The 24,982-nt window shown below is 43.0% G+C and overlaps 1 protein-coding gene and 1 long non-coding RNA gene across 4 annotated transcripts in view; one reads left to right on the top strand and one right to left on the bottom strand.

Annotated features, from left to right (window-relative positions):
• Positions 1 to 1,897: 1,897 nt before the first annotated feature.
• The window catches only part of net1 (neuroepithelial cell transforming 1), a 40,484-nt gene continuing 17,399 nt past the window's right edge, over positions 1,898 to 24,982 (bottom strand). For 2 of the 3 annotated variants that reach the window (XM_061029224.1, XM_061029225.1), the window contains exons 3-11: positions 19,869 to 19,931; positions 5,987 to 6,094; positions 5,703 to 5,867; positions 5,174 to 5,236; positions 4,772 to 4,945; positions 4,410 to 4,667; positions 4,149 to 4,319; positions 3,809 to 3,995; positions 1,898 to 3,618 (exon numbers count right to left, since the gene is read on the bottom strand). In XM_061029224.1, the coding sequence (XP_060885207.1) occupies positions 3,167 to 3,618; positions 3,809 to 3,995; positions 4,149 to 4,319; positions 4,410 to 4,667; positions 4,772 to 4,945; positions 5,174 to 5,236; positions 5,703 to 5,867; positions 5,987 to 6,094; positions 19,869 to 19,931 (1,641 nt within the window). In that variant the 3' untranslated portion in view covers positions 1,898 to 3,166. Of the gene's footprint in view, positions 3,619 to 3,808; positions 3,996 to 4,148; positions 4,320 to 4,409; positions 4,668 to 4,771; positions 4,946 to 5,173; positions 5,237 to 5,702; positions 5,868 to 5,986; positions 6,095 to 8,695; positions 8,832 to 19,868; positions 19,932 to 24,982 lie in introns of those variants that run through there. The other variant, XM_061029226.1, reaches the window with a different exon arrangement.
• LOC132956072 (uncharacterized) lies at positions 7,149 to 8,836 on the top strand. Its single transcript, XR_009665981.1, has 2 exons — positions 7,149 to 7,331; positions 8,703 to 8,836. It is a non-coding gene; the product is annotated as an uncharacterized LOC132956072 (long non-coding RNA).

A 24,982-nucleotide genomic window follows, 5' to 3' on the forward strand; every position in this document is an offset into this window, starting at 1 on the left:
GCAACCTTGGGTCACATTGACACAATATTTTTGCCACTACTCAAGCTACACTCCAAAATCCATCTGTTGCACTAAAACCTGTATTTCAATGCTGGTCTGTCACCATGTAGCCTAATCATTTACAGCAGCATAGCCTGGCAGGTCTACAACAATCTGACCAGTAACACCAGATTGTCCATGCTGATGTGCTATCAGTTGGCAGGGTTTTGCCATCAACTAACCAGCTAGACCAGTATGACCAGGCTTGTTTGAAACCATCTAACCAGGTGTACCAGCTTGTCCATGCTGGCCTGCCATCAAATGAGCTATACCAGCATTGCTATCATGGCTGTGGACATCTCAACCAGCTAGCTGAAGTTGGTTTACCAGCTGATCACCAGTTAAATCAGCTTGGAAAAGCTAGCCCACCAGCTCAATCCAGCAAGACCAGCTAATGACCAGCTAAGATTTTAAACTGGTTTTAGCGGGAAGTAAACCAGCCAGCAGTCAGTTAGCTTATTTAGCATGAAAACTGGCAAAATTTAATATGCAGGCTGTTACATTCAATTTGAATTAAATTAGCAGCAAGTTAGCTTAGCCTAAAGAATGACATCTTAGTTTTAAATGCAAACCGGGAGGTTGTGTGCTTCTAAACTAAGAACAAATTATGCTAGCAATTGATTAATTTAGCCTTGCTTAATCTGCACTACCAGCCTGTTAACTGAGGTAAAAATGTAAACTCAAGTTTAGCATAAAAAATGGCAGACTGTTAACTTAGTTAAGCTAAATGTTTAGAACAAAAACTGGTTCACCTTTTAGATGAGTTTAGAATAGGCCTACCAACTGGCAGTGTGTTAGCTAAGATTAGCATAGAGATTGAGTTTCCAATAAAAACTGGGAGTTTGCATTTAGTTCAGCATAAAGACTAGCAGCCAGTTATCTCAGATTAACATTATAATTGATGGCCTGTTAACTTAATTTATCATGAAACTTGGAAACAGAAAGAACCAGATAGCTAGCTTGGTCAAATATGTGTAAAGTACACATAGCCTACAAGCTAATCTGTGGCTCTCTGATAAAATGTCATGTTTGATTGATAAATACAGTAAACTAATCAGTGGTTAAATCAGTAGTTTGGGGGTTTTATCTCAAAGCAGCGAGCTCAGTGCAACTAGCTGGCGTTTGCTAGGAAATCTTATCTTCTTTAAATGTCATTGTTGCGTTCGAAGTCACAGTGATCCCCAATATCACTACATAGGAATTTAGTTATCTGTGCACTGGAGGCCTTTAGTTTATTAATTTATTTGTTTATTTGACATGGACATACAGTAACATTTGTGCTGTAACCTCGCACAAGTCCCAGATGTACTGCTCTTAGTGTTTTTAGCAAAATGCTAATTTGCAACACCTGTGCACACTTATCTCGTCCGTCTTAGGGCATTAAATTGAAGCCACTTTGCACTCGCCAAAAGCTTTTATTGGCAATGCATGATGGTATATATTGTCTGGATAGTGACCAACAGTTGTACACTACTTTTCACAATGCATTGTGGGATTCAATTAGGGCACTATATCAAGTATGATCATGCTTAGGCTACTCAGAATTCACCACAACAAAATGGCATATTCTCTATATAGTGAGTATTGTGTGATCTCGGACACAGCCCACAACTTGTTTTTTAAGGGTTTTACAAACAAGATGTTCAGGCCAAATTTGTGAATGAGTATTGAAACACTAATGTTGCTACATTTTAGTCCTTATGCTAAGCTAAGCTAAGCCTTTGTTTTAGCCGATATGGCATCCGACTGTTATGAATGTTGTTATCTAAGCTTGTAACACAGTAAATAACTTTATTTCCCGCTAAGGTGAGCTAATGTTTTGAGTCATAGTGAAGTAAACAAGATCCAAAGCGAAAAGTTCAGTTTCAAATCTTACACAGATCTTTATTGTTCTTTGAATTACATACAGTTCATGGCAAACACGTTGCCCCTTTATCTTTTCTTTTTTTCCCATCTCTTCAATACAAACATTTTGTTCACGTACAAAAACTCTTCTCTCTTGTCTACTTTTCCTCACATACTTTCTGTCCCATCGTTAACTCTTAACTTGATTTTCACCATCTTTCATCAATCTGTGAGCAAACATTATCACATCAACTTAAACAGGAAGTTAATGGAGTCAAACATTTTGCTCTCTTTCATTTCAAAAACACATCTTATTCATTCTTTTCTCTTTTCTCTTCAGCCTTCATCAACTTTCTATTAACCCTTCTTTTACATGTTTAACTGTCCTGCCATTCAGGACGAGTAAATACACCCTGCAGCCTCTACGGGCGCATGCAGTGTCCACAACTAAAGCTCCATGCAAGATGCTACACTGAAAAATAATTCATTCTGAAAGTCAGCTTTTCTTAAAACCAACATGGCTCAGTTCAAAATTTTGTTTCAAAATGAAAATCCTCTTCTCCGACACGATTTTAACATCAGATGATCTCCATGATGTGTTTGTTCTAACAGAGAAAAAACTGAAATCTCTTCAGTTACTGGATTTAAATCAATGCCACCGACTGCAGTGAATGCAATATAATAAAAATAGTGTCCTGATCCTAACATCTGTCATTAAAGGAATGTATAAAAATAATAAGACGTCTTCTGATTACTCTTAAATCTTTATCCTTGGGTAGCGCACCTGATCATTTTGGGGATTCTCGTCTTTCTTTTTCTGCTCCACACATGCTCAAAAGAATTCACCTAAAGGCTAAAACAGTGCTGCTTTATGATACCTACAAAAATACTACAATACATTTTAGAATATAAAAATGTAAAACTTTCATTAGCCCCCACATAAGGTCTAAAATAATGCTTAAATATCAATTGAATAGTAAACAGGATTGAATGCACCACCTCTATCTTTAAGAAATCAACACACACAGGTGTTTGCTTGTCATTAAGCCTCCCTTTTCAGAGTGGGGGGGAGGCCGTGCACGTCACCAGAATTCTGTCTCTCTGTGGGATGCACTCGGATGGAGGGGTAAGGTAAATAGCTGCCGTGGAGGACAGTAACACAGAACACTGTTGTAATAATACGCACGCCGCAGACACACATAAATACAAGTCCCACGCTTCTCCTCGTTGGTTTTTATGTACAAACAAATGTCTGCTCAGGAGTCCATTTTCTCCTCTAAGCTCAAACCATCGTCTCTTTTCTCTTCCCTAAAGAACACAGAGACTTCTTGTCCTTTTTGGTTTTGTGCGATGTGGGCGAGGAGAGCAGTGGCGACGACGACGTCGAAGATGACAAAGAGGATGACGATGAGTGGGACGAGGGAGACGTGGAGGTGGGACTTGGGGTGGTGCTGTTACACGGAGAGGTGGGGGCAGATTTAGAGGTCGGCTGCAGGCAGTTCTCATCCGCTTCCTCCATGTGGATGATGGCGGAGACGGAGGAGGGGCGGCGTTTGAAGCGAGTGTCGCTGGCAGGCGGGGAGGGTGTGGAGGGCTCGCTGAGGGGCCGGTGGACGGAGATGGCGCTGCGGAGGCAGTTGAGCCACTGCTGCTTGTGGAAGATGTCGTTGACCTGCAGCGTGTGGGACTGAGCCTGGCTCGGGTCTTGGGAACGCACCCGGAAAATGTTCTTTGCTGTGGAGAAAGAGGAAAAAGTGGAATTAGTTTATGTTTATATTTGACAGGTGGCAATCTTTATTCCTACATCAATCTAGGAACTATCTTATTATCAACTGAAGACAATTCAGATTCCAACAATATTTCTAAGGAATACGATTCCCTACATGGACTACTTAAAAGGTTTTTCAACTTTGACAAGCCTCACCTTTGTCTGAGTTGCTGAAAGCGCCTCTGAAGGATCCGCCCATTCTGACGTCTCCATCCTGCAAGTCCTCGAGCACCAGATCCTGCACTGGGATTGGCTGTCGGTAAACCTGGAAGCAGTGGCGCTCGTTCCTTGTGACTGGGCGTGTGAGAACCAGCAGCTCGGTGAACAGGAACACATGCAGCTTCTGGAAGGAAAGGAAAAGAAAACATTAAAACCAGAGCACTGTTGTGTAACATCATAGTCGTATTGTTAAATCATAGCTTTGGTTTGGGCAGCAGCGAGGCAGGAAGTATCATGATCCTGCCTGGCTGCCTTTTATGGGTGTGTGTGTGCTCACCGTGCCGCTCTTGTTTCTCAGTTCTCCGTGACACAGCAGGCTCTTGCACTGCTCGATGCGAGGGTCTTTCTGCCTGTCGTCCAGATACTCCAGCTTGTCGATGTAGTACTGGCACTCAGACTCTCCCTTCTTCATATTGATGTCTGATAGCACGCCCTGGATGATGGTGATCTAAACAAAAAAAAGAATAGAAATATTAAATTTCTGCCACTTCGTAAGATCTAAATATTTGTGCCAAACTAATATGTTTCCTTGACTTACCGCTTCCTCCAGACTCGCAGCGTCCGGGTGCTCAGCTGGAGTGTGTTTCAGGATCTCTTTCAGCAGCAGAGGGTACTTGACCAGGCGAGAGCGTGGGATGTCCAGAAAGCTCCACAGGTCCAGCTTCCTGCTGAAGGGCGACTCGAGACAGCGCTGCAGGAAGTCCTGCACACGCCGGTCCTGCTTCTTCTGGTCCAGAAGAGCCTTGGCTGCCAGCTGGTTGCTGCAGTAGTCTTTGTAGGCGTTGAGCCTCGGCAGCTGCAGGGGAGAAGGGACACTTGTATTAGTGCTGCTCTTCTTAATGGGAAACCCAGATGAGTTTAAACAGAATCAAAAACAGCTGAAGTCAATAGAAAGCTTACCCAGCTCACGACAATCTCTCCGATCTGCCCTACAGTCCCATCAGGCCCCGTGGCTTTAGAAAGCTGTGCCAGGAGGTCCTCATGCAGTGGGATGTAGGCGTCCAGGTTGCCGAAGATGTGAGTCAGCTCCTCCTCGGACATGATGGAGAGCTTCAGCATTGGGTCATGGTACGCCTGTGTACGGGAGAAGAGCCAAAGCGGTAAGATAACAACATCTCATCAGAGGAGGGGTATGCTAAAAATATCTTAAGCAGAGCTTTACGGGTACAAGAAAAAGACAGAGGAGTAACTCTTGGCTTTTTATAGTTCCTGGCTTGGCTACGTGCAGCCCCTGCCAGACTTTGATTTAATCTGTTTGCTTTATATGTACTCCCTTTGCCTCGGAGATTTAAAAGTACAAACCTTGCGTGCAAGCTGGAGGTCTTCAATCAGGTCCTGTTCTCCACGAGACAGCTCAAATATGGCCTGAAGAGAGAGAGGAGGGGGCAGAGGAGGATACTTTTTTTAGCTAAATTCATGAATCAGGAAGTCATTATTGCAACCATTAGACTCAATCTAAAAACCTGGCTGCTGCCAAATAGCTGAGATCAACTCTGGCTGCTCTTGACTTGATTTTCAAACTGTACATCTCTTATGGGTTTCGACAGTTGGCTAAGATGTCTGACATATGCTGGACAAGTGGGGCAGGAGAGCACGGCTTTGTTGGCTTGTCAGGTGTATGTGAGCTCACACAGACTGGGAAATGAGCCCTGAATGGCTTTTAGCCCCATTTAGACTATTTGACACAAATATTGCACGCATATGTGAAAGTAGCCTGGTAGACAGGTTGAACTTCTCACTGTCTGGGTTCTAACTTTCCACAAACTTCTCTTTGCCACTTTGTGTCCTGAACACTTTTACTGTATTTTACTGTCTCAGTGCTGTTTCTCACCTCCTGCCGCTTGATCTCTTTGGTGGAGAAAGTTCCCTTCTGGTGGACGTCTAACGTCTCCGACCACAGAGTGCTGTTCCTCCTTTTAGGCGGTGTTGGGGCCGCTGCCTTGCTGCAAGGCTTCTGGGGCCCGCCCGGCGACTTGCCATCCCCCCGGAAGGAGGCCTGATGGTGGGAAAGAGGAAAACCCCAGATGTCAGACGATGTTGCATTTGAAGATGTTTGGTGCAACATGCAGAACAGTGACGAGGTTTTCCCTTGACCACAGTAGTTCCCATTCTTACCTGGATGGTTTGGCCGAAGCGCCGGACGGCCCCATTCTTCACCGGAGAAATAAGGTTGGCTAGCGACGTCACCCTGCCGAGAGGACGGACACGCTTGTTGCTGGGTTCCTGCAGAAGAGGGAGAAAAAAAATGGAAAAGGGGATTAGTCAGGCGATTCTTCTCATTGTGTGTGACACAGAACAAATCAATCCGTAACGCCTCAGCAGACCTCAGCAGCAAGTCCAGACTCTCTCGTGTGACTTCCTTGAGATTAAACACATCAAGTCGAGTCATAAATCCTTATTATGGACTGCACTCCCAGTTTTTGAGGGGAGGAAATCATAGCTGCTGGAGCCGAAGTCGAGCCACAGGCAGACAGACTGGCTGGCTGAGCGGCGGACAGGCAGAGGAAGCAGCTCCAGCAGCTGTTGGCTCCATCATGTGAAGAGTCTCGGGCCAGGACAGCCCACTGAGCACAAAGACCCTCTCTGACTGCTGATCTGGAAGGGGAAAGTGGTCTGGAGGAATGCCAGGAATGCACGAGACCCTGCTCTCAGCTGTTCAACACCCCCTCCCCTGCTACTATCTGGGCCTGACAACAGCCCCAGTGCCACTTGAGAGTGAGAGGATCTGCTCAAACAGTGAGATAAATGCTTCCTGATCTGTGTTCTGCAGAGACAAAGCGGCAGCAGCACTAGCAGGGACAGTGTGTCGGGACAGCTCAGTACAACAGACCACCGCTGTGAGTCCCCCGGGAAAGGGGGCAGTGGTTGTAAACAGACAATGAATGTGTCCCCTTTGAGTGTTTACACAGTGCGGCGTCGCAGGGGGTGCACAGCCGTGTTTAGAGCTGCGAGTCGAGACAGGCTCTTCGACAGGCCTCGCGTGAGAGCAGCACCACACCTGGGCCCAGGTGACTCCCCCCCCCCCCTTCTCTCCTCCCCTCACCCAGCCCTCAGGCAGGGAGAAAGCAGAGCTGCTTGGCCTTGTGCCAACGACAACAGGCTGCAGGAATCAAAGAGCTGCAGATCTGAGGTAATGATTTCAGCCTCTTCAAAAAGTCCACACTACAAGACGGCCGCAGCTGTAATTAGCATTTCCAAAGTTTGCATTTTAAAAAACCTCACACTAATGACTACTTGCTGTCTAAATCAGTGCGAAAAGCTGCTTGTGTTTTCTACTGACTCAGGCCAAATGAGGGTTTTGCCTTGGCTCAGCAGTTCTGGGAAACAGAGCAGCCATTGAGGCTCCGGGCTCTCTGCGGACACAGCTGTTGAACAGATCCGCTCAGTCTGCTGTGAGCTGATGCTGCTGCGGTCGAGTCACGGTCTGCTGCGGTCCCCGTCTGCACATTGGACCAGAACAGTTAGACAAACAGGCATGAGAACTTTGCAAGCCCTCTGGTGGCCAAAGCAAGCAAAGGCAGCTGCTTTCTTTTGTGGTCTACATGTCAAGACTCTAATTTGTGACCTTTTAGTGTCAGTAGACAACAGAATAAAAGTAGATATCAAAAGTTACAGTAGGGAGGGTGTTTCCCTTCCTGTCCAATAGAATAAGTCCAAGAATAACACAAAGCCAGCGGTCCCACTCTGTGTTTATCAGCTGTACGGTGAAACAGACGGGGAAAGTTTCTATTCCTGGCTGTTTGACCTGCGAACTCGGTGGAGTAACTGCGAGTCTGGCTCACTTCAGGAAACCAGACGGATCCGGGGTTTGTGGTTTACTATTATCAGGGGAACAATGACCCTGCAGACACGCATCATGTACAGATGTGCTCCTCAAAAACTCCTCTAACCTAAGATTACAAGCTCATAAACATCAGGAACTCCCTTCCTGTGCTTTCCCCCTTTGAAGTACCCTGCTGTGTGCAGTGAGCGAACACCACAGATGTGTCCCTGCGGCTGCTGCACAGCTTGAGCTTGATAGGAGCTGGGAACGGGGCAGGCAGAGTCGAGGTCATTGATAAGTCACTGCAGGTGGGGGGAAATGGTCCTGATTGAAGCTGGAACTGTGCAAGATCAGGACACACTTCTCCTTTTCGCTCGTGGCTTACAGTCAATGAAACCGCACTTTCCTGAAATCTCTTCCGAAAGAGAACCAAACCAAGGAAGTCTCAAAAAAAGAGGAAGAAAGGAGCTGAGTTTTTTTTAAAGTGCAAAGAGAACACCTGGGTTTGAAACACCTGCGTCCTTTTCAGTGTGTTTGCAGATGAAGGAATGCTCGCGGGCTGCATCACTGATAACCTGGTTTATCTGCAAATATTAGAGTTCAAAAGCAAAGAAAGCCTTAACAAAAAGGAAGCAGGGGTGTTGATTCAGAGTTTACCCCCTGCTGAACACAGACTCGCCATATCCCACCAAGGCTGAGAGAGCTGCCTGCTGGGATGCATATTTAACATCAGACAGGGGGAATACACAACTCTAAGGGGGGTGAGATCACTTCTTAGTGTTTTCTAGGTGCAGTTTGATCTCTAATGATTAACTTCTCCAAGTTAGGCAATATCTCAAGCATTGTTTTAAGTGCCAGAGAACAAAGTTCAAAGTCTCAGGTACACACACATGAAAACAGTGTGTGCTCAAGTGAGATAAAAACCAGGGTTAGGCGCTGATTCACTCACAATCTGACTCTAAGATATTACTTCATCTTCATGAGTTCGAGTCAAACATTGACCCAAAGTCAGAGCTAAACAGAGCAGAAATATCACAGTTGTTTTTTTTCAAGCATCTCACCTCTAAGTCTTTGTTGGCTTGGTTCTGGTAGTCTATCACTTGCAGAGTCCGTTTGATAGGCACCAAGCTACCCAGTTCATCGTAAGCCACCATAGCTTTGAGTAAAAACACAATATCCTTTTTTTTTTTAATCCTGAAGAGTCAGGTCCGAGTAATCCACACGAGAGAAAAATCAAAAAATGATGATAAAGTAAAGGCTGCGTGAGAGTTGAAAACCCTCTAAATAAATAAATGAAATCCCCCTTCTCTTTCTTCTTCTCCCTTCATGGTACGGGGATCCTCACACACGCTCTCTAAACTTTGGTCTGAGCTGCATTGAGGGAGGGAGGGCTTTATAGCAGGAGGCGAGACAGAGGAGGGGGGGGGGGGCGGAGCCCAGCCTGAGCTCAGCCCTCCTGTCTGAAGATGAGGAGGTATCAGGTTTACTCAGAAAGAGAGAGAAGCAGCCCGCAGGCTCTGTGAGGTGAAAACAGTAGTGAGAATTTTAAAGATCAGGGGCAGCGCTTTCTGCTAAACGGAGTTTACACAAACAGCTGTGATGAGGGCGAATGAAAGCTGGAAATACACCGAACCATGTCTGACACTGACACAGGTTTATTCTCAGAGAGCTGAAGTACAGCTTCTATTATATCTAGGTCCCTGTAGATCTCAGATATTTGAGCTGATCCTGTACGAACTTTGCAACTACTAATTGTTTTTAAACCTTTTCATGGTTAGCAGACTCAGACATCTATTCAAATGTCCTCAAGTTATTAAACATTATTTATAGTATTGCTGCAATCTGAAGCTTATTTACATGATTTTTTGGCTTTTTTAAATCTGTTTGTATGTCTTAAATAATCCAAATCTGCAGGTTTAACTACAGTAGTGCTGTTCTCATTCTATTGTTGTCTTTAAATCAGTATGACGCCTTCCAAAGCGTCATGAATCTCAGAAAAGGTTCATTATTCTGTGTGTTTTTTATTGTTTTAAAAGTTTTATGATTTGTTTTTGTATCATTTTTATTGCAAAAACAAGTCCTAACAATCATCTGCAGGTTATTCAAATGCACTGAAGTGTGCTTTGTTTCATGCTTTATGTAGTTTTATTCTTGTTTGGAATCCTCTGTTTTTAGGATTGCAGCTCTAGTTTTGGTGTATTCTGTGTTCGCTGTCTGAACACCTGCTCAGGTGCTTCAGGAGTGAAGCAGCTCAGATCGGTTTAACTCATTTAGAGACTTGTGCATCAATGTGCTCTGTTCCTCCAACTGTTCATCTCTTTTATCTTCTTACTTTAACTTCGTCTCAACTTTACAAACTTCTGACTATTTATGTAGAAACTGAAGCTCTTGAACTCGTCTTTAAATGAGCTGTGATGAGTGTTATTATTCTTTTAATCTACATAATATATGTTTTATATCACACCGGAAATGTGTGAAGGAAACACTTAGTTGTTGTTTAAATGTAGAATAAAGAAATCATTTTGGAATTAAAAAGTAAGAAACATTTTTATCTTCCACGTCCTTCATACAGTGTTTGTATTATTTGACTTTTAAAGACAGCATTACGGTGACGTGTTTGAGCATTTAGAAGAAACATTCACATTTTTTCTGGTATCGGGGGGGTTGACAGGAGCGCCGTGTTTCTTCTTCGTGTAGTTTGATGTCAGTCAATAAACAAACGGCGAGGTGTAAGTGTGTCTAAGTGCTCTCTGCTCTTTGGAGAAATACTCTCAGCTTTAAACAGAGCTTTTATCAGTCTCATCAGCTGACGAGGGGGGAGGCCAGCAATTAGAATATCAATAGAGAAACACTGGGCCACATGTTTGAACTGAAACCTGTATATTCAGTGTGACTGGGGGGCTGGGTGCGACTGCCCCCCCCCCTCCATATGTTGATTTGACTTGTATAAGGAGGTAACGGTTCACCAGTTTCAGTAAAGACGATTAAACAGTCATATCAAAGATCTTCTTCATGTATTAATGATTAACAGAATAAAGATCAAACTCACAGATCAATACTTTGAGGAGAGAATATGAACGTTAGCTGGTTCAAGCTAACTTAATGTGATGACTTTATTGTGCATAATTAGTCTTTGGGATTTTAACTGTTGGTTTGATAAAGGGAGGGGAGGGGGGGGGGGGGCGTGTCTGTGGCTTTATTCCACTAATTTAAAATACATCATGATGAACTTATTTACCATAAAAGTCTGTAATCGACAAATAAAACAGACACGTAAAAGTAAAAAAAAAAGTGTCTACTTTTTTCATGTTGGGATCTGCTGTGATTTTAAAAATATATTTTTTACGTATGATGATTTGAACCCACAACCGCTGCAATGAGGACTACATCCTTCGTACATGGGGCATGCGACATCTGCTGCCCCAAGTATTAGTTTGACATAAGGAGAAATTTAAAGATGGCACTTTGGGACATTTTATCGACTCTAGTCTGCAAAAAAATCAATCACAAAAAGAAAAAAACGTGTCACACTTCTCACATTTTATTAAACTTTTCACCACGAGATCAACGGTATTTAATCTGCAGTTTGATAATGATGCAAAGATTTCTTAGTTGCAGCTCCAGACGGGAAGACGCACACATGTCTGAGGCGAGCACACCTGAAGACACAGATTCTGCACACCCATGCAGCTGGTGCACAAATGCAGAAAGTGGAGGTGTGAGGTCTGATGGAGGGTTAATGTGGGTCACATTTTGTGTGTGGTGGGCAAATGGACAAGCCTGGTCACGGCTCTGCTTCGTCCTCCTGGGTCAACACAAAGGTGTGAAACAGGACACAGGTTTTCATGCTGCTGCTGGGAGTGTGTGCGTGGCAAAACACAGATGCTGATGGGAGGTGTATGCATGTTGACACCTTGTTCTTTGGGGTTTGTTGACGGAGCAGTGAGGGGGGATCATCTGCTGCAGACCAACAGGACGCTGAGTCTGGGTTACATCACCCATAGGCCCCCGAAATGAGGGAGTTCAGTCTCAGGAGAAAGAAAGAAAAAAGAGACGAGGATTTGTGTTTGAGACGAAGATAAGACAGCAGAGCGGAGAAGTATGCAGACTGAGGAGTCAGAGTGGATCTTATAAAAGTGAATATGTCTGTCTGTGTGTAGTCTGTGCGTGCTTGCAGCAGACAGACACCGTGTGAAGTTGGTTTGTTACTCACTCTGCATGGGGAGACCTTGGGCTGAATCATCTGTACGGCTATAAAACCCAAACACAACATGGCTGAGCCTGCCCGGTCGCTCTGCTGCTGGAGCTGCAGCTGGAGCAGAGCTGTGATTTACACTCCAAAACACACACACACACACACACACACACACAAATGTACTCGGCATTTGTGCTTACACTGGAGTTTGATGAGTAATGCAGCGAGCCGTGGAGTTTCACCGCTGTCTAACCTGTGCCGTGCCAGGAAGGACTCAGCCTGGAGGCCTGAGCTCAGCTTCAGCTCCACATCAGCAGCAGCAGTGAGGACACGACGCTCAGAGAATAATTACAGCTTAAAGCCGGCAGCTCCGGGCAGCAGAAACTCTGCAGAGCGCTGCTGAGTGACTTCAAACAACAGGAGAGGACGGTGGAGGAGCTGCTGCCCTCTGCTGATGGAGGGTCAGCAGCTACAGGAAGGAGGAAGCCTGGACTGAACCTCCAGCAGCAACTGACCTCTCAGATATTCGCTTTTTTGTCAACATTTCCTGTATGTCTTCCCTTCGCCTGCTTTTCTGGCATTATTTTGGGGCTTTTTCTCTGCTTATTTTTAGAGGACAGGACAGTGGATAGAGTCCGAAATCAGGAGGAGATAGTGAGGAATGATATGTGGGAAAAGGGGCCGCAGGTTGGGAGTCAAATGCGGACCATCTGCACGGCCTCTGACCATGAGGAGTACGACCCAACTGCTCTGCCAAACAGTGCCCCCATTCCTTCAATTTTGGAAGGAAAATACTTGTGCAGAAGGGTTGGAAAACAATCCATATTAATGTATAAAACAGTTGACCTTAATGCAGTTCTTAAAAAAAAAAAAGAACCAAATGCATGAAGCAATAAAATTAGACACAGAAACAAAGTTAAAGCCACCCAAGCGTAAATCACAATCACCTTCCAGCTACAGACTTAAGAGTCTTTTGTACAAAGCAGTGAGTCTTTTAAAAAATGATTGAAAAGTAAAGTCTGCAAACTCGATCATATTTACTCTATCAATGTATAAAAAACATGATGCCTTAAAGTCTGCGAGCCAATCCTTGTTTACAGCCTCCAGAAAGACGTCACACCAATCAGAATCAGTCAGTCAGAAACGGTTTAAACAGCAACGTGAGTTTCTATTGGGCTCTTTTCTTTAACGGTTCTTAGGACGGGGCAATAAGTCCGGTTTCTAGGATTTATCGATAGATTTTCAAATGAGATATAGGGCAAGATAATGTCGTTTAAATCTATTTTGTTTACACCCAAAAACCGCCTGCATGAAATAAACAATCAAAACGACCTAATGTGGTAAGAAGAGAAGAAAGTTACCCGTGAATCGAGTTCAGAGCCATGGAATAAAAAATGTGTTTTAAAGCAGGAGGCAGACAAAACGAACACAGGCAGCGTGCTTCAGAGACTTTGGAGCTACGACAGCGGAGTGCTTTGACCTCGACCTTGAGAAAACCAGACACAACTGGTCTTCACATCAGGGCCAGAGTGACCTTGATGACGTATGTGGTTTGACAAGGATGGAAAGATACGTCTGTGCTCGAATCTTTGAAGAGAAAAACCAGGGAGAGAAAAACTAAGTGAAAACTGTGATGAAATGTCACTGTTAAATAAATAAATGAATAAAAGCTTATACTACACCTGACAGGGGTGTAACACCATCCCCACACTTAAGTATGACCATATAACGCTCTGTGGAGTCGTGGTAATAAGTAGTTTAAACGCTCTAACACAGAGCGCTTGATGAGCGGCGACGGCTGCTTTGATTACTCTGTGGTTAATTTAGTTGTTGTAATTAATGTTAGTTCAAAGGTAATAAGATCCTTTATTGGTTCTTTTATTGTTGTTAGCAATTATTTAAATATGTTAATACAGCTACAAGTGTGTGTAAAGATACTAAAGATAGAGTTTAACATTTTTATGAGGATTAAGAATAAACAAAGCTTTTCCTTTGATGCCTTGACTTCTTCAGATTGGTCTTTCTCTGATTTTTTGTGTGTGATTTTAACCACTTTTTTAAATCAAAATTATGCACAATTTTAGTTACTTAATACATACATTTTATAGTTGTAATGTCTCGTGTCTTTCGTGGCGGCCACCATGACAGATGGGACATGTTTATTGTTGCCATGGAAACACCAGATGTTACGTCAAAGACCGCTGCATAAGGACGCGTAAGCTGTTACTGAAAGCTGCCGTACTGTTGACGGAGCATCAATTTACCACAGAATCGATTGAGCGTGACAGGAAGTCAGACACAGAATCGACATTAAAACGTCCGGTTTATTTTCAGAATAAATCACTCTGTTTGGACTGTTGAGAACAATGACCTTATGTGTGTTTGTTGATGTCTTCATAAGGGTTTTTATACCACATACATCTGTTAAGTTACCGTCGGAACTCCTTTTTCTCTGCACTCCAGCTGCCCGGCTGTGCTGTGTCTCGACGTTGGTGAATGCTGGGGGGATTGAGCCAGGTTATCAATTTCCTCACCATCAGTACTTAATGTGTTTTTTTAAATGAACTTTAACTTCTTTGTCTACCTGAGAGATGATGATTGAATGAAACAAGGATTTAATGTTTGTTTGCATGCTTCACACATACACTTTATTTCATGACTATCTGACCTGAGCCGCGTTCCTGAAAGGTTAGCAGGTCTGACCTTGCAAGACGAGCTTCTGTGGCTTTGACATAAGAATGACGTGGGGGCTAATTCGACAAGAAACCGACCTGTTTCACTGCCACCACGTTTGCATCATGAGCGGCAGGTCTTAAAGGCTTCATAGCACATAAATCTCAAATTAAGATTCAATTTAAAGGCCTTAACGTATGATACACATCGTTAACAAGCTCGTCAAAGCGCTCAATGAGCCACTTTAGGAGTATCAACTTTGGTTTTAATTCTCTGAGTTTAATCTTAAAGAACTGGGCGGTGATACTCGGGTTGTGATGAGGGAATCTAATAAATGTACTCTCTGTTAAGCTAAAAAAAAAACACACCACCTTCCCCCGAGGGTTTAAAGAAAGTCTGTTTCTAAATCAGGCCCCCCGGTTTGGGCGTGACCCAATGATCTGAACCTCTTTTAATCTAGAAAGTTTCTGTTCTGCGGGCAGAGGACTATAAATATCTCCACTCCTCCGAAGCTACAATTAAAAGATGATGAGGAGACCGAACATGTAGTAGACGGTGATGTAATCACTCTGCAGCCCGCTGAAACAATGAACACATCAGAACACACAAACCAGAATAACGTCCTCGGGTTACTCATAGACATTTGTGTTTTGTTCTGTAGGTGTGCACACGCCCAGAGTACAACCTGGTTGCTAACAAACAGCGAGGTAACTAAGAGTCGGAGTGAAACCGCCAACGCTTAGTACACTGATCTACAGATAGAGCCTCACCTGAGACACACCAATAAAAAACACAAGATTTGAGGTAGATGTGAAGAGGGGAAGTTTCATTCAGATTATACACACGGGATGTTTTGTGGTTGCAGCATAGAGGTGACTAGAACGGGTCGCCAGTTAAAGGTACAAAAGGCCCGACAGCAACTATTGCAGTGTTCTGATGTGCAACAAGAGATGGGAAATGTAGGAAAACTCACAATACCATACAGAATGATACAACAGCAATCCTGGGCACATACAGCTTCCTGTCCGTCTGAAACTCTCATACTTAATGTTACATCACATTGTAGTATGATCCAAAATCATAGCGTGCAATTTTGTGTATACGAGAAATACCCGAGTGTTTACTAGATCGGCAAGTATAAATCGGTATCGTACTGGACATGCTAAAATCTCCCATAATGCTCTGCGGCTCTCAGACTGTCCAATAGCAGAGCTCACTAAGCCAGCCAACTAGTGGTTTAAAATAAAAGTGCTGCGCTGAAATACATTTTACATGTTTCCAAATGATATTAAAATGACTACCTAGCTGTATTAGAAATGAACTTTTGCATACTGTTGATAGCTTGATGCTAGCTCATTGAACGGAGCTCGGACCGGAAGTACACCATGTGACCAGTACTTTAGTATGTTGCTAACGGCATGCGAACGGTCGGGTTAGTATGGAGTTTATATATTTTGACTATGTAGTATGTAGTTTCAGACACAGCCTGTGTGTTTTGTTTGGCTTTTTTTTGGACATCTTTTTTTTTTTCCTGATTGCTGATTTTGGATTACGGACACTGGACCTTCTGATGAGACCACCAGTTTGACCTCTGGTCTGTTATAAGACGCCAATGCTGTAAAAAGGACTAAAAGAAGCAGGAGCGGAGCTAGTTGTCGATAGTAATCTAGCCGCTAAACTAACAGCTTGCTGACCAGCTAATGGTGCTAAAACAACTAATGACACCGGGCTAAATGGGTCCAAAGCACATCCCGTCGGCCGAGGAAGTTGAAGACATTAAGAAGTTGTTCGACTTCCTCACAGAAAAAGGTTTCTGCTGTCAGTCTGCAGCGAAAAAGCATCCTAGACCTGGACCTCTGTGACAACTTCTCTACTCACTAACTTAACTGAAGATACTTGTACCTACACTACAATTGTTTTTTGAAAAGTATTAATTAAAATACCCGAGCCAAAAGCGAGCATTCCAACCTCAGTTTGCAGAAACTTAGATGAGATATTTTATAACTCATTTCTAATCATTTTCAGATTCTTCCTATGATGCATATAAGACGCTATATGACAAAGATACATGAAGGAGGATAAAGGTGCATTTAGTTTCCAGTGGCTTAATCATGAATTTGTGTTCTTCTGTAAATTATCAGACAAAACTAACTACAAAGACATTATGTTAACAAAATAAAGCTCAGAATCCTTTTATTTTGTTTCTTTCCAATATATAATCTGACACATAACTGCATGGTATATCTTTATAAATCAAAATATAAGGTGATTTAAAAAGGCGGCCATATTCTAAATTTCATGAACTGATAGTTGATTCCTCGTCTTTTTCCTGGAAACCATTCTTGTGAGTTCTAAGTTCCATTCTAAGTCAGTTTTCAGCCCTGACGCTTGTCGTGCAACATTTTTACCAGAACTGTTTTTTCTGACATCTTCAAATAACAAAGTTTTCAGTGAAATGAAAGAACCCAAAGGGTTTTAAACTTTTCCAGCTCTGAGTTTTTCAGAGAATTCAGACTCGAGTTGCGGCTCCGGTGATGAAACCTAAAACATCATGTGCGTCAGTTATAGTAAAGATCATGTTGTGACAACATCATAAAAAGCACTCGGGCATGATCAGAGGCAGGACGGGAGAGCCTGTGGAGAGCACGTTGCTAACTCTATTAAAACCACAGAGAAAGAGAGAGAGTGAGAGCAGGGCGTCCAGGACAGTCTGAGGACACGACGATCCGTCAGCTCTGTGGTACAGCTGAATGGATGACACAGGGTCACAAATGATCTAATCCCCCTTCTCCTTAGCCATTGCTCTAATATCTAAATACCGTGGCTCCTTTCCTGCACATCATTCCCTACTCACTCTCTCTCATCCCGATTTCTGACTCTATCCACTGTCCTGCCCAATGAAGTCAAAACACTTCTTCCCTGAATCAGTAGTTAGGAGAACTAGATGACAGCAGTAAATTGATTTAACAAAACATACAAACATCGTCTACTGACATCGGCTCATGCCACACTATTTACCGATGTGTGTCAACAGGGCAGATATCGGCCGATACTGACATTAAACCCGTACATCGGTGTATCCCTACTTATTTATATAATACTAGTTATTCACACAATGTGCAATCACAGTGAATTCTTATTTATATCCTGTAACGATTCACTATCAGTCATATACAGCCCACATGCACTATTTTCAAATAGAAGTGTAAAAAATCAAGTAGGCACCAAAGTTTCATGACAATCAAACACTGACAAAATTATTCAAGCAACACATATGTTCTTATTTGTATGTTCTTACGTTTTTAGTGTCACATATGAAAACTGCTTTTTTTTGTCATATATCATAATAAATAAAATGTCCTCAGATTGTGACTGGTGGCCAGAGAAGAGAACGCGTGAAGACCTTATTTGGCGGTCAGAGACACTCATTAATTATAAAGTACTGTAAATGTTTGCAGCCTTTTAATCTAATTAAACTTAATTCCTTCAAAGAGCAGCTTTCTAAGGCTCTGCCTCATAACTGTGATATAAACACAAAAGCTCCATTTGGAGTCGGAGCCAAAGTTCAGCCGTAAACCAGCAGCCAAATGGTTAACTCGTCTAACTGCGTCTGTAGGCGAACACGGTGTGCGGGGATTAATCTGCACAGCAAGAGGCTCAATTAGAAAAAGAAAATAAAGTCAGGGCAGAACGCTGGGCGCTGTGCTGATATGAATCAAGGAGCGGCCCCGCGATTCTGCACAGCTCTGTTTGAGCTTTGTTTAGTTTAAAATCAGAGCAACTGATCGGACTGGTTACAGAAGTTCAGGCTGTACGTCTACACTAATCCTTCTCATGTGGGCGCAGGTCAAAAACAGCCTGAATGCACACACACGGGGACAAGACGAGAGGCCCCAGGTTCACTATAAACCGTTCAGTACATTTGTGTAACCCTCAGCACAAGATGAGTTTTACACCCAAATATGAGAGCGACGACAAACAGAAAAACATTTTCTGTCTGATAACCGACGTGTCTGGAGGAAATCACAATGAAACTACATTTGGTCTGGTTATAAAGAAAACATTGAGAGATGTATTAGTGCTCATTAAAACACACACGCCCACGCACAAAGTGAGGCGTATTTTCCAACCGGGCCAGTCCTGCAGCCTCACATCTCTCAAAGAGAAGAACCTGCTTCTTTGTAACAAACAGCAGAACTCGACTGGCTCCTCTTCCAAACAAACACATGATGGCTCTATCTAGATGTCTTCCTCTGATATGCTTACTCATTAAGATTGTATGTATAAACAGATGAGACACTTAGATACGAGGCCTAGTTTACATGCTGTGTCTGTTACCATGACAAAGATACAAAGGCCTCAAGTTGCTCAAACTTCTTTAAAACCAGAACTGCAGTTTCCTCCGGTCGCACAAACAGCCGAATATTTCACTCTGACTTCTCTTCTCAGACCCCTAGTAGTAAGTTTCCGTGAGAACGCAGCAGGATATAATCAGGAGAATTCACCTGGAGCGAGTGGGAGGGGGTGGTGACGTTTATTCCCTGTGATCGCTGCACGACCATAGACTGTCTGCACGCCACCTCTACCATCTCCTAATGAACCTGCTGCATTATGTTTCCTGTTCTCCAGTATGTTCTTCTCCACTCTTTAGTTCACATTGAGATTCTGTTCAACTACACGTAGCATTGATAGAAAGGGTAATGTTCTCATCATAGCATCGTGTAGCAGACTGTGTTGCTTCATCCGCTACTTCTGCGTAGTTATTTTTACGTCAAATCTTGCCTAAGGAGACCCCCCCCCCCCCCCGTCTGATAGGGATAGTCTCCCGCTGTGAGGTGCATGTGTGAACAACCAGGTCAGGAGAATATCTAGAGCAGTTCTTCTGAAATTATCTAGATATTTTCTGGAGTGCAGATGTGAAAATGGCTTTAGAGTAAAATGCCCAGAGTCTGGTGGCTGTAATATTCTACAGTTAAAAAAAACACATCCTACCTTTTAGAAATATCTAGATGTTTAAGGATCCTTTCGGTTTAACACACTTAATTTTTAACTTGTCATTGGCAAAAACAAGAACTTTAAGTTTGCATATTTTGTCATGAATGCCTACAGATTACCTCGCAGGCATCACAGCCTGTTGTGCAGCTGCTAGCTAAAAAAACACAACAGGAGCAAATCTAAATCTTTGTGTACCTACACCTGAGGACATCTATTCCTGTTGTATGAGTCTTTGTGTTCATATCACCAACTTTTTCTTCAACACTACGACAAGGGTTAAAAAGACAAATGGGTGCTGCTGAAACAAGCTCCAAAAAATAAGTCTTGGGTGACGTGTGATGGTGTGTCCGGCGATAATGACGTTGATTTACCTTGAAGTCGAAGCTGCAGAGGCTGACGGCGTCGCTGTCATCCTTCTCTTTTCGCTTTCGTTTCTGTGGAAAAATTAAGCAACAGGATGTTAGCTGGAAGATTCAGAGTGCATGACTGGAACATTGTTTGTGAATCATTCAAACGTCACAGTTTGAGGGGTTCGTGTTTATTCACTTTTTTCCCTCTTTCCTGAAGCCTACAGTAAACAAATGTATGATTAAGCTCCAAATCAGGGTTGCTGCACACTTTATTTTTTTGAAATGTACGCCTTTTTAAGACATTTTTAACGCACAAAAAGATACTATTTTATACTATTTCTGCCGTGCTTATAAGCATCTGTGCTTATGTTTGTTGATTTTGACTCAACTGCTTTGATTCTCATTGTCCCAAAGTTTAAAAAAATAATGACAATCGTTGTTCTTCCCTGCTGACCATTTCCATTTATTTTAATCTTGAAGCCAATTTTCTTTTAAATTTCCATCTCCCCATCTTCTGTCCTTCTTTGAACCTACATTTCCTGCATCTCTTCAAATCAAAAGATTTATAATTAATATTTTTAAAGGTTTCTTTCTGGGCTTTTCATGCCGTTTTAGAGACAGGATTGAGTCAGAAATCAGGGACAGAGAGAGAGAGAGAGAGAGAGAGAGAGAGACAGAGACAGAGACAGAGAGACAGAAAGTGGGGAAGGACATGCAGGAAAGGAGCCACAGCTCAGATTTGAACCCGGGCCGTCTGCTATCGGGACTCTGCGCATAGGACACCAGCGCCCCCAGTTCACGGGCTTGTTCACGTAACACACTGCTGTAAATTCAGTGAATTGTCATGTGAACAAGCAAAGCCACAATAAAGATAATTAAAAATTAATTTAACACTGACTGGACAGTGTAGAAGTATTAAGACATGCCTGAGTCAAAGTGACATCTAAAGTTTGAGACCTCTAACAAGGCATTTAGGATCTGAGGGAACCCTGTAAAAAAAAAAAAAAAGATTGTAATGGTGTCCCCTGGAGAAAATGCTTGGAAACCTCTTCCAGGTTTCTTGGAGAGCACAGTTGCATAATAGAAGCAGCTAACACACTGCATGTATTATCTTTGCTGTGTGGCTCTAGTACACATCTTTGTCTCGGGGTGAATTTTATCACCCTCAACATGTAGAGCAATTTACGACCTCTCCATTGCCCTGTCGTACTTCAGGCTAATTATGCTCATTGCCTCCGTAGCTCTGTTGTAAAAGTTTCAATAGACACTGCTGGAGGTCCTGCAGGGAACAGGAAAGGTTTAATTAGGCAGCGGGGCACTCTAACACCTGCATGTTGACTGTGAGGCAGCAGTCAGTTAGCAGGTGAGAACAGCAGTCTGGCCCGTTGAGGATGAGGACGGTTGTTAAAGCCCTGGAGGCCCCTGGGAGCCCCGGGGCGCCCTCGCTGCGGTCAATTAAGCATGCAGGCCAGACTGCTGCTGGCCAAACTCACAGGACGTCAAGACCTGATTGACCAGCGAGGTGAGGAGGGCCAAAATGGACACATAATGGTCAGGGGTGGCTAATGATGAATGACTAAGCTGAGTGTGTATGTGTGTGTGTGTGTGTGTGTGTGTGTGTGTGTGTGTGTGTGTGTGTGTGTGTGTGTGTGTGTGTGTGTGTGTGTGTGTGTGTGTGTGTGTGTGTGCATGCCTGTGGGGAGAATATCCTGTTTGTTTTCCCACATTGGTAAAATGTTACAAGTAACCTGCTCCACAAACATTTGAAACAAGTTTTCGGGGAGGGGGTGTTGTTGACTGTTTGCATTGAAATGACCACGAGCAGAGAGAGTTTGTTTAAAGCTGCTAATGACAACAAAAGATTGCATAATTTGTATAATGCGCTCGATTTAAATGCTTCCTAAGAAATTACCTGACAAGCTAACAGGCTAACAGGACAGGTCAGTTAAAGGATAAGATTTTTAAACTTTAGGGGCTCATCACCTGCTGTCACTTTCTACTAAATGCTATGATAGGATGCTTTAGAATGACAGTGATAAAACTTCATTACACAAACAGTTATATACCTTTTTACTCAAGTTATAAATAAATAGTATACCTGAGGTTCTTCAACTTTACAAAAAGTTATTTTAAGGGATTAAATGGGTCACATGGGAAGTGCAGAACTCCTGCATGCGTCACATTTTTGAAAAGTGTTTTTGTGGATTGTAAGAATTTATTAAAACCCTTATAAAGCTGGTTGTACACTGTATGATTTAAAAATGATTCAGATCTGATTTGTAAGACGGGCTGAACCAGGCGCTCGGTTGTGCAGTACACACCGACGCAGGATGACGGCCTGATCAGCTGCTCCTGATAGGTCAGATGATTTTCTGGCATTTTCTTAGCGTCAACCGTCACCGTCCTCGTCCTCTTAGCCTCAGTCATTGTATCAAACCGTGCACAGACGGGCTAACTGGTGCCGTAAAGCTGAACCAACTTCTCGGAAGAACACTCGGCTCCGCTGCCAAACTTATATTACTATTGGCAGGCAACCGGGCCGATCTTTGGAAATTGGCTTTTTGTTATTGGATCGACTGTAGAACAACTTTTTTAAGGTGGAGAAGTTTCACATTGTTGCTTTAAGTGATGGAATTAAAAACACGTTTTCACCTATTTGACCTCAAAAGATGCTAAAATGCTGTAATTCCTCTTTCCCTTTCTCCTATACTTAGTAACGTGCATGTGTTCGTTTTATTAAAATTGTATTAAAAGTTTGTCTAACGTCAGCAGAAATAACTATTGATCCAGGTAACGTAGGTTGCCTGTTTTGCTAATAAACACTTTGGAAACCCTGCGCTGAGTATCAAATTAATGGCACATCAGAAACGTGTAAAGCTACAGCCAGCACACGATACGGTCACTGAGGTTAAATCTGAAGGCCGACTCTTGGAAAGCTTCATGTTTTTACCGTATTTTGGCAGAAAATCTACTTTTCACACTCTGCTGATTGAACAGTTTTGTGTGTGTGTGTGTGTGTGTGTGTGTGTGTGTGTGTATGTGTATGAGTAGGAGTTATAGAGTATATGTGACAAGAATAACATTAAGACTAGGTTGCAAAAACATCTGTCTGAAAAGAGAAACTAAGGAAATCCTGAACAGCAGTGTCAGCTGCAGTCTGCCGCTCGTCGTCCCTGAAGTGTGCGTGCTAAGTGTGAAAGCTCCCTCCAAGTTAAATACTGCCTTAAGCTTTAACTTTACACAGAAGATAAAAAAAAAAAACACAACGGCTGTGGAGTTATCTCCGTGCAAAGACAGACATGACGGGGGGGGAAAGGAGGAGAAAATTAGCCGTCCTGCTCCTGCCACTTCTGGGAACCCCTCCATCAGCAGCTTGCAGATGGAATAACACTCCAAGCAGCGACTTGTTCAAAAGGTGGGCTGGGTTCAACGTAAACAGGGTGACTCAACAAACACGGCCTCCCTCTTAGCTCAATACACCGCCGAGGCTGCAGAAACTGCCGCGACCTGGGACAGGTCAGTCTGTTAGTCATCTACGAAGACAGATTTGGGTGTTACATAGAAAGAACAATGATGTGTGCAGACAAAAGAAACAGACTTGAGGAACACGGCACACAAGTTTCAACACCTTCAGACCCACAATAAAGGTTTTTTTTTTCTTCTCTTTCTTTGAGTACCTGCTTGTTTTTTTTCGACCTGCCAGATTCAAACAACTTCATATTGCCATGACATCATAGTTTGCATGTTCAAAGAAAAAATCCTTTGACCTGACAAGCTTCTTGTTCTGACCCAGGACTGGATTAGATAATAAATAACCCAGAAATGTTTAACTGGTGAAGAGGAAGCTCAATATTGACTGTACAGAGAGGAAGAGAGATAGAACAGAAACTAGTTGAAGTCTGCTCATCAAACTGACACAGTCAATGGGCTCGTCTTGTACAATGGTCATGCATTAAATAGTGTGTATTCAGTTGAATTTAGCGGGAACATGTTTGTTGCTGGAGGGGGTGGGTGGGGGCGTTACAACAAGCTGGGTGGAGAAAAACCCAAACCTCCCCCTCCCATCATTGTTCTGCTTCATCTCAGTCACATGTTAATGACAGTAAAACATGACCTGCTCTGCTGACTGACTACACATGCCCCCAGACTTCTGCAGAGATCTGTAAACGGGCTGTTATTAGGGGAAACATTCAGCCACCTCCTGCATACGCTCTATTTATTCCATACTTTTTTTTTTAAGTTATTGCTCATTGTTAAAAATGTCTACTGCATTTCTCAGACAGTGCAGAGTACTTTGAAGGGCCTCTGTTATACATCTGCATGCTTTATGTTTTACAGACTTCTTGTTTGAATAAAATAGTTCAAACACAAATAATTAATGCAAAGCAATGTATGGCCGCCCAGAGTAGAAAGGTTCAAGGCTTCTGAACTTTTGCTGATCTTAAACTGGGGCTGCTTATGGCATGAATCTATCAATAAGATGAGTATCATGATACCAGTACCACAACTCAACTGTACTGCAATAATAACCTCTGATATTGTAAGCACAAGGGACGTAAGTATCGCGGCTTGAAGCAGCAGTTTGAATAGGGCTAGTGATTATACCTTCCCTATCTGCTATCTAACAGCTAGTCACAATTAGCTTGACCGTCATGATTGTTTACTTTTTCGCATTTGGCCGCGTAGGATTACGAGTTTTGAGACTCTGGTTGTTGGGGAAATAATCTGTTAGTGCGCAGTGTGCTGAGTTGGCCGTCTCGTTGCACACCACACACTGTAAGAACAAATCTGTTAAATCTGTCATGATTTGTCGACATGTGTGGGTTCTGTCACATTTTAAAAATCAAGTGTGTGCCAGGCTTTATCTTGAATCGCTTTATTTAAAGATGCATTGGCATGTTTTCCATGATTGTTTTAAATTTGCCCAGGTATGTTGCTTTTACACAAATTCTGAAGTTTCCAACAAATATAAACTGATCCAGAAGGACACTGAATACACCAAAAAAACAAAACCTAATCTTTAGAAGGGCTATTTAGTTTTGCAATCAAATTATTTCACATCTGGATGTAACATTTGGTAGCCATGCGTCCTTCAGCTGCTTTTAACACAGTGACATGGGACGTGTAGTTTGACA

The sequence above is a fragment of the Labrus mixtus genome, chromosome 22 (genome assembly GCF_963584025.1).
Source record: "Labrus mixtus chromosome 22, fLabMix1.1, whole genome shotgun sequence".
NCBI lineage: Eukaryota > Metazoa > Chordata > Actinopteri > Labriformes > Labridae > Labrus > Labrus mixtus.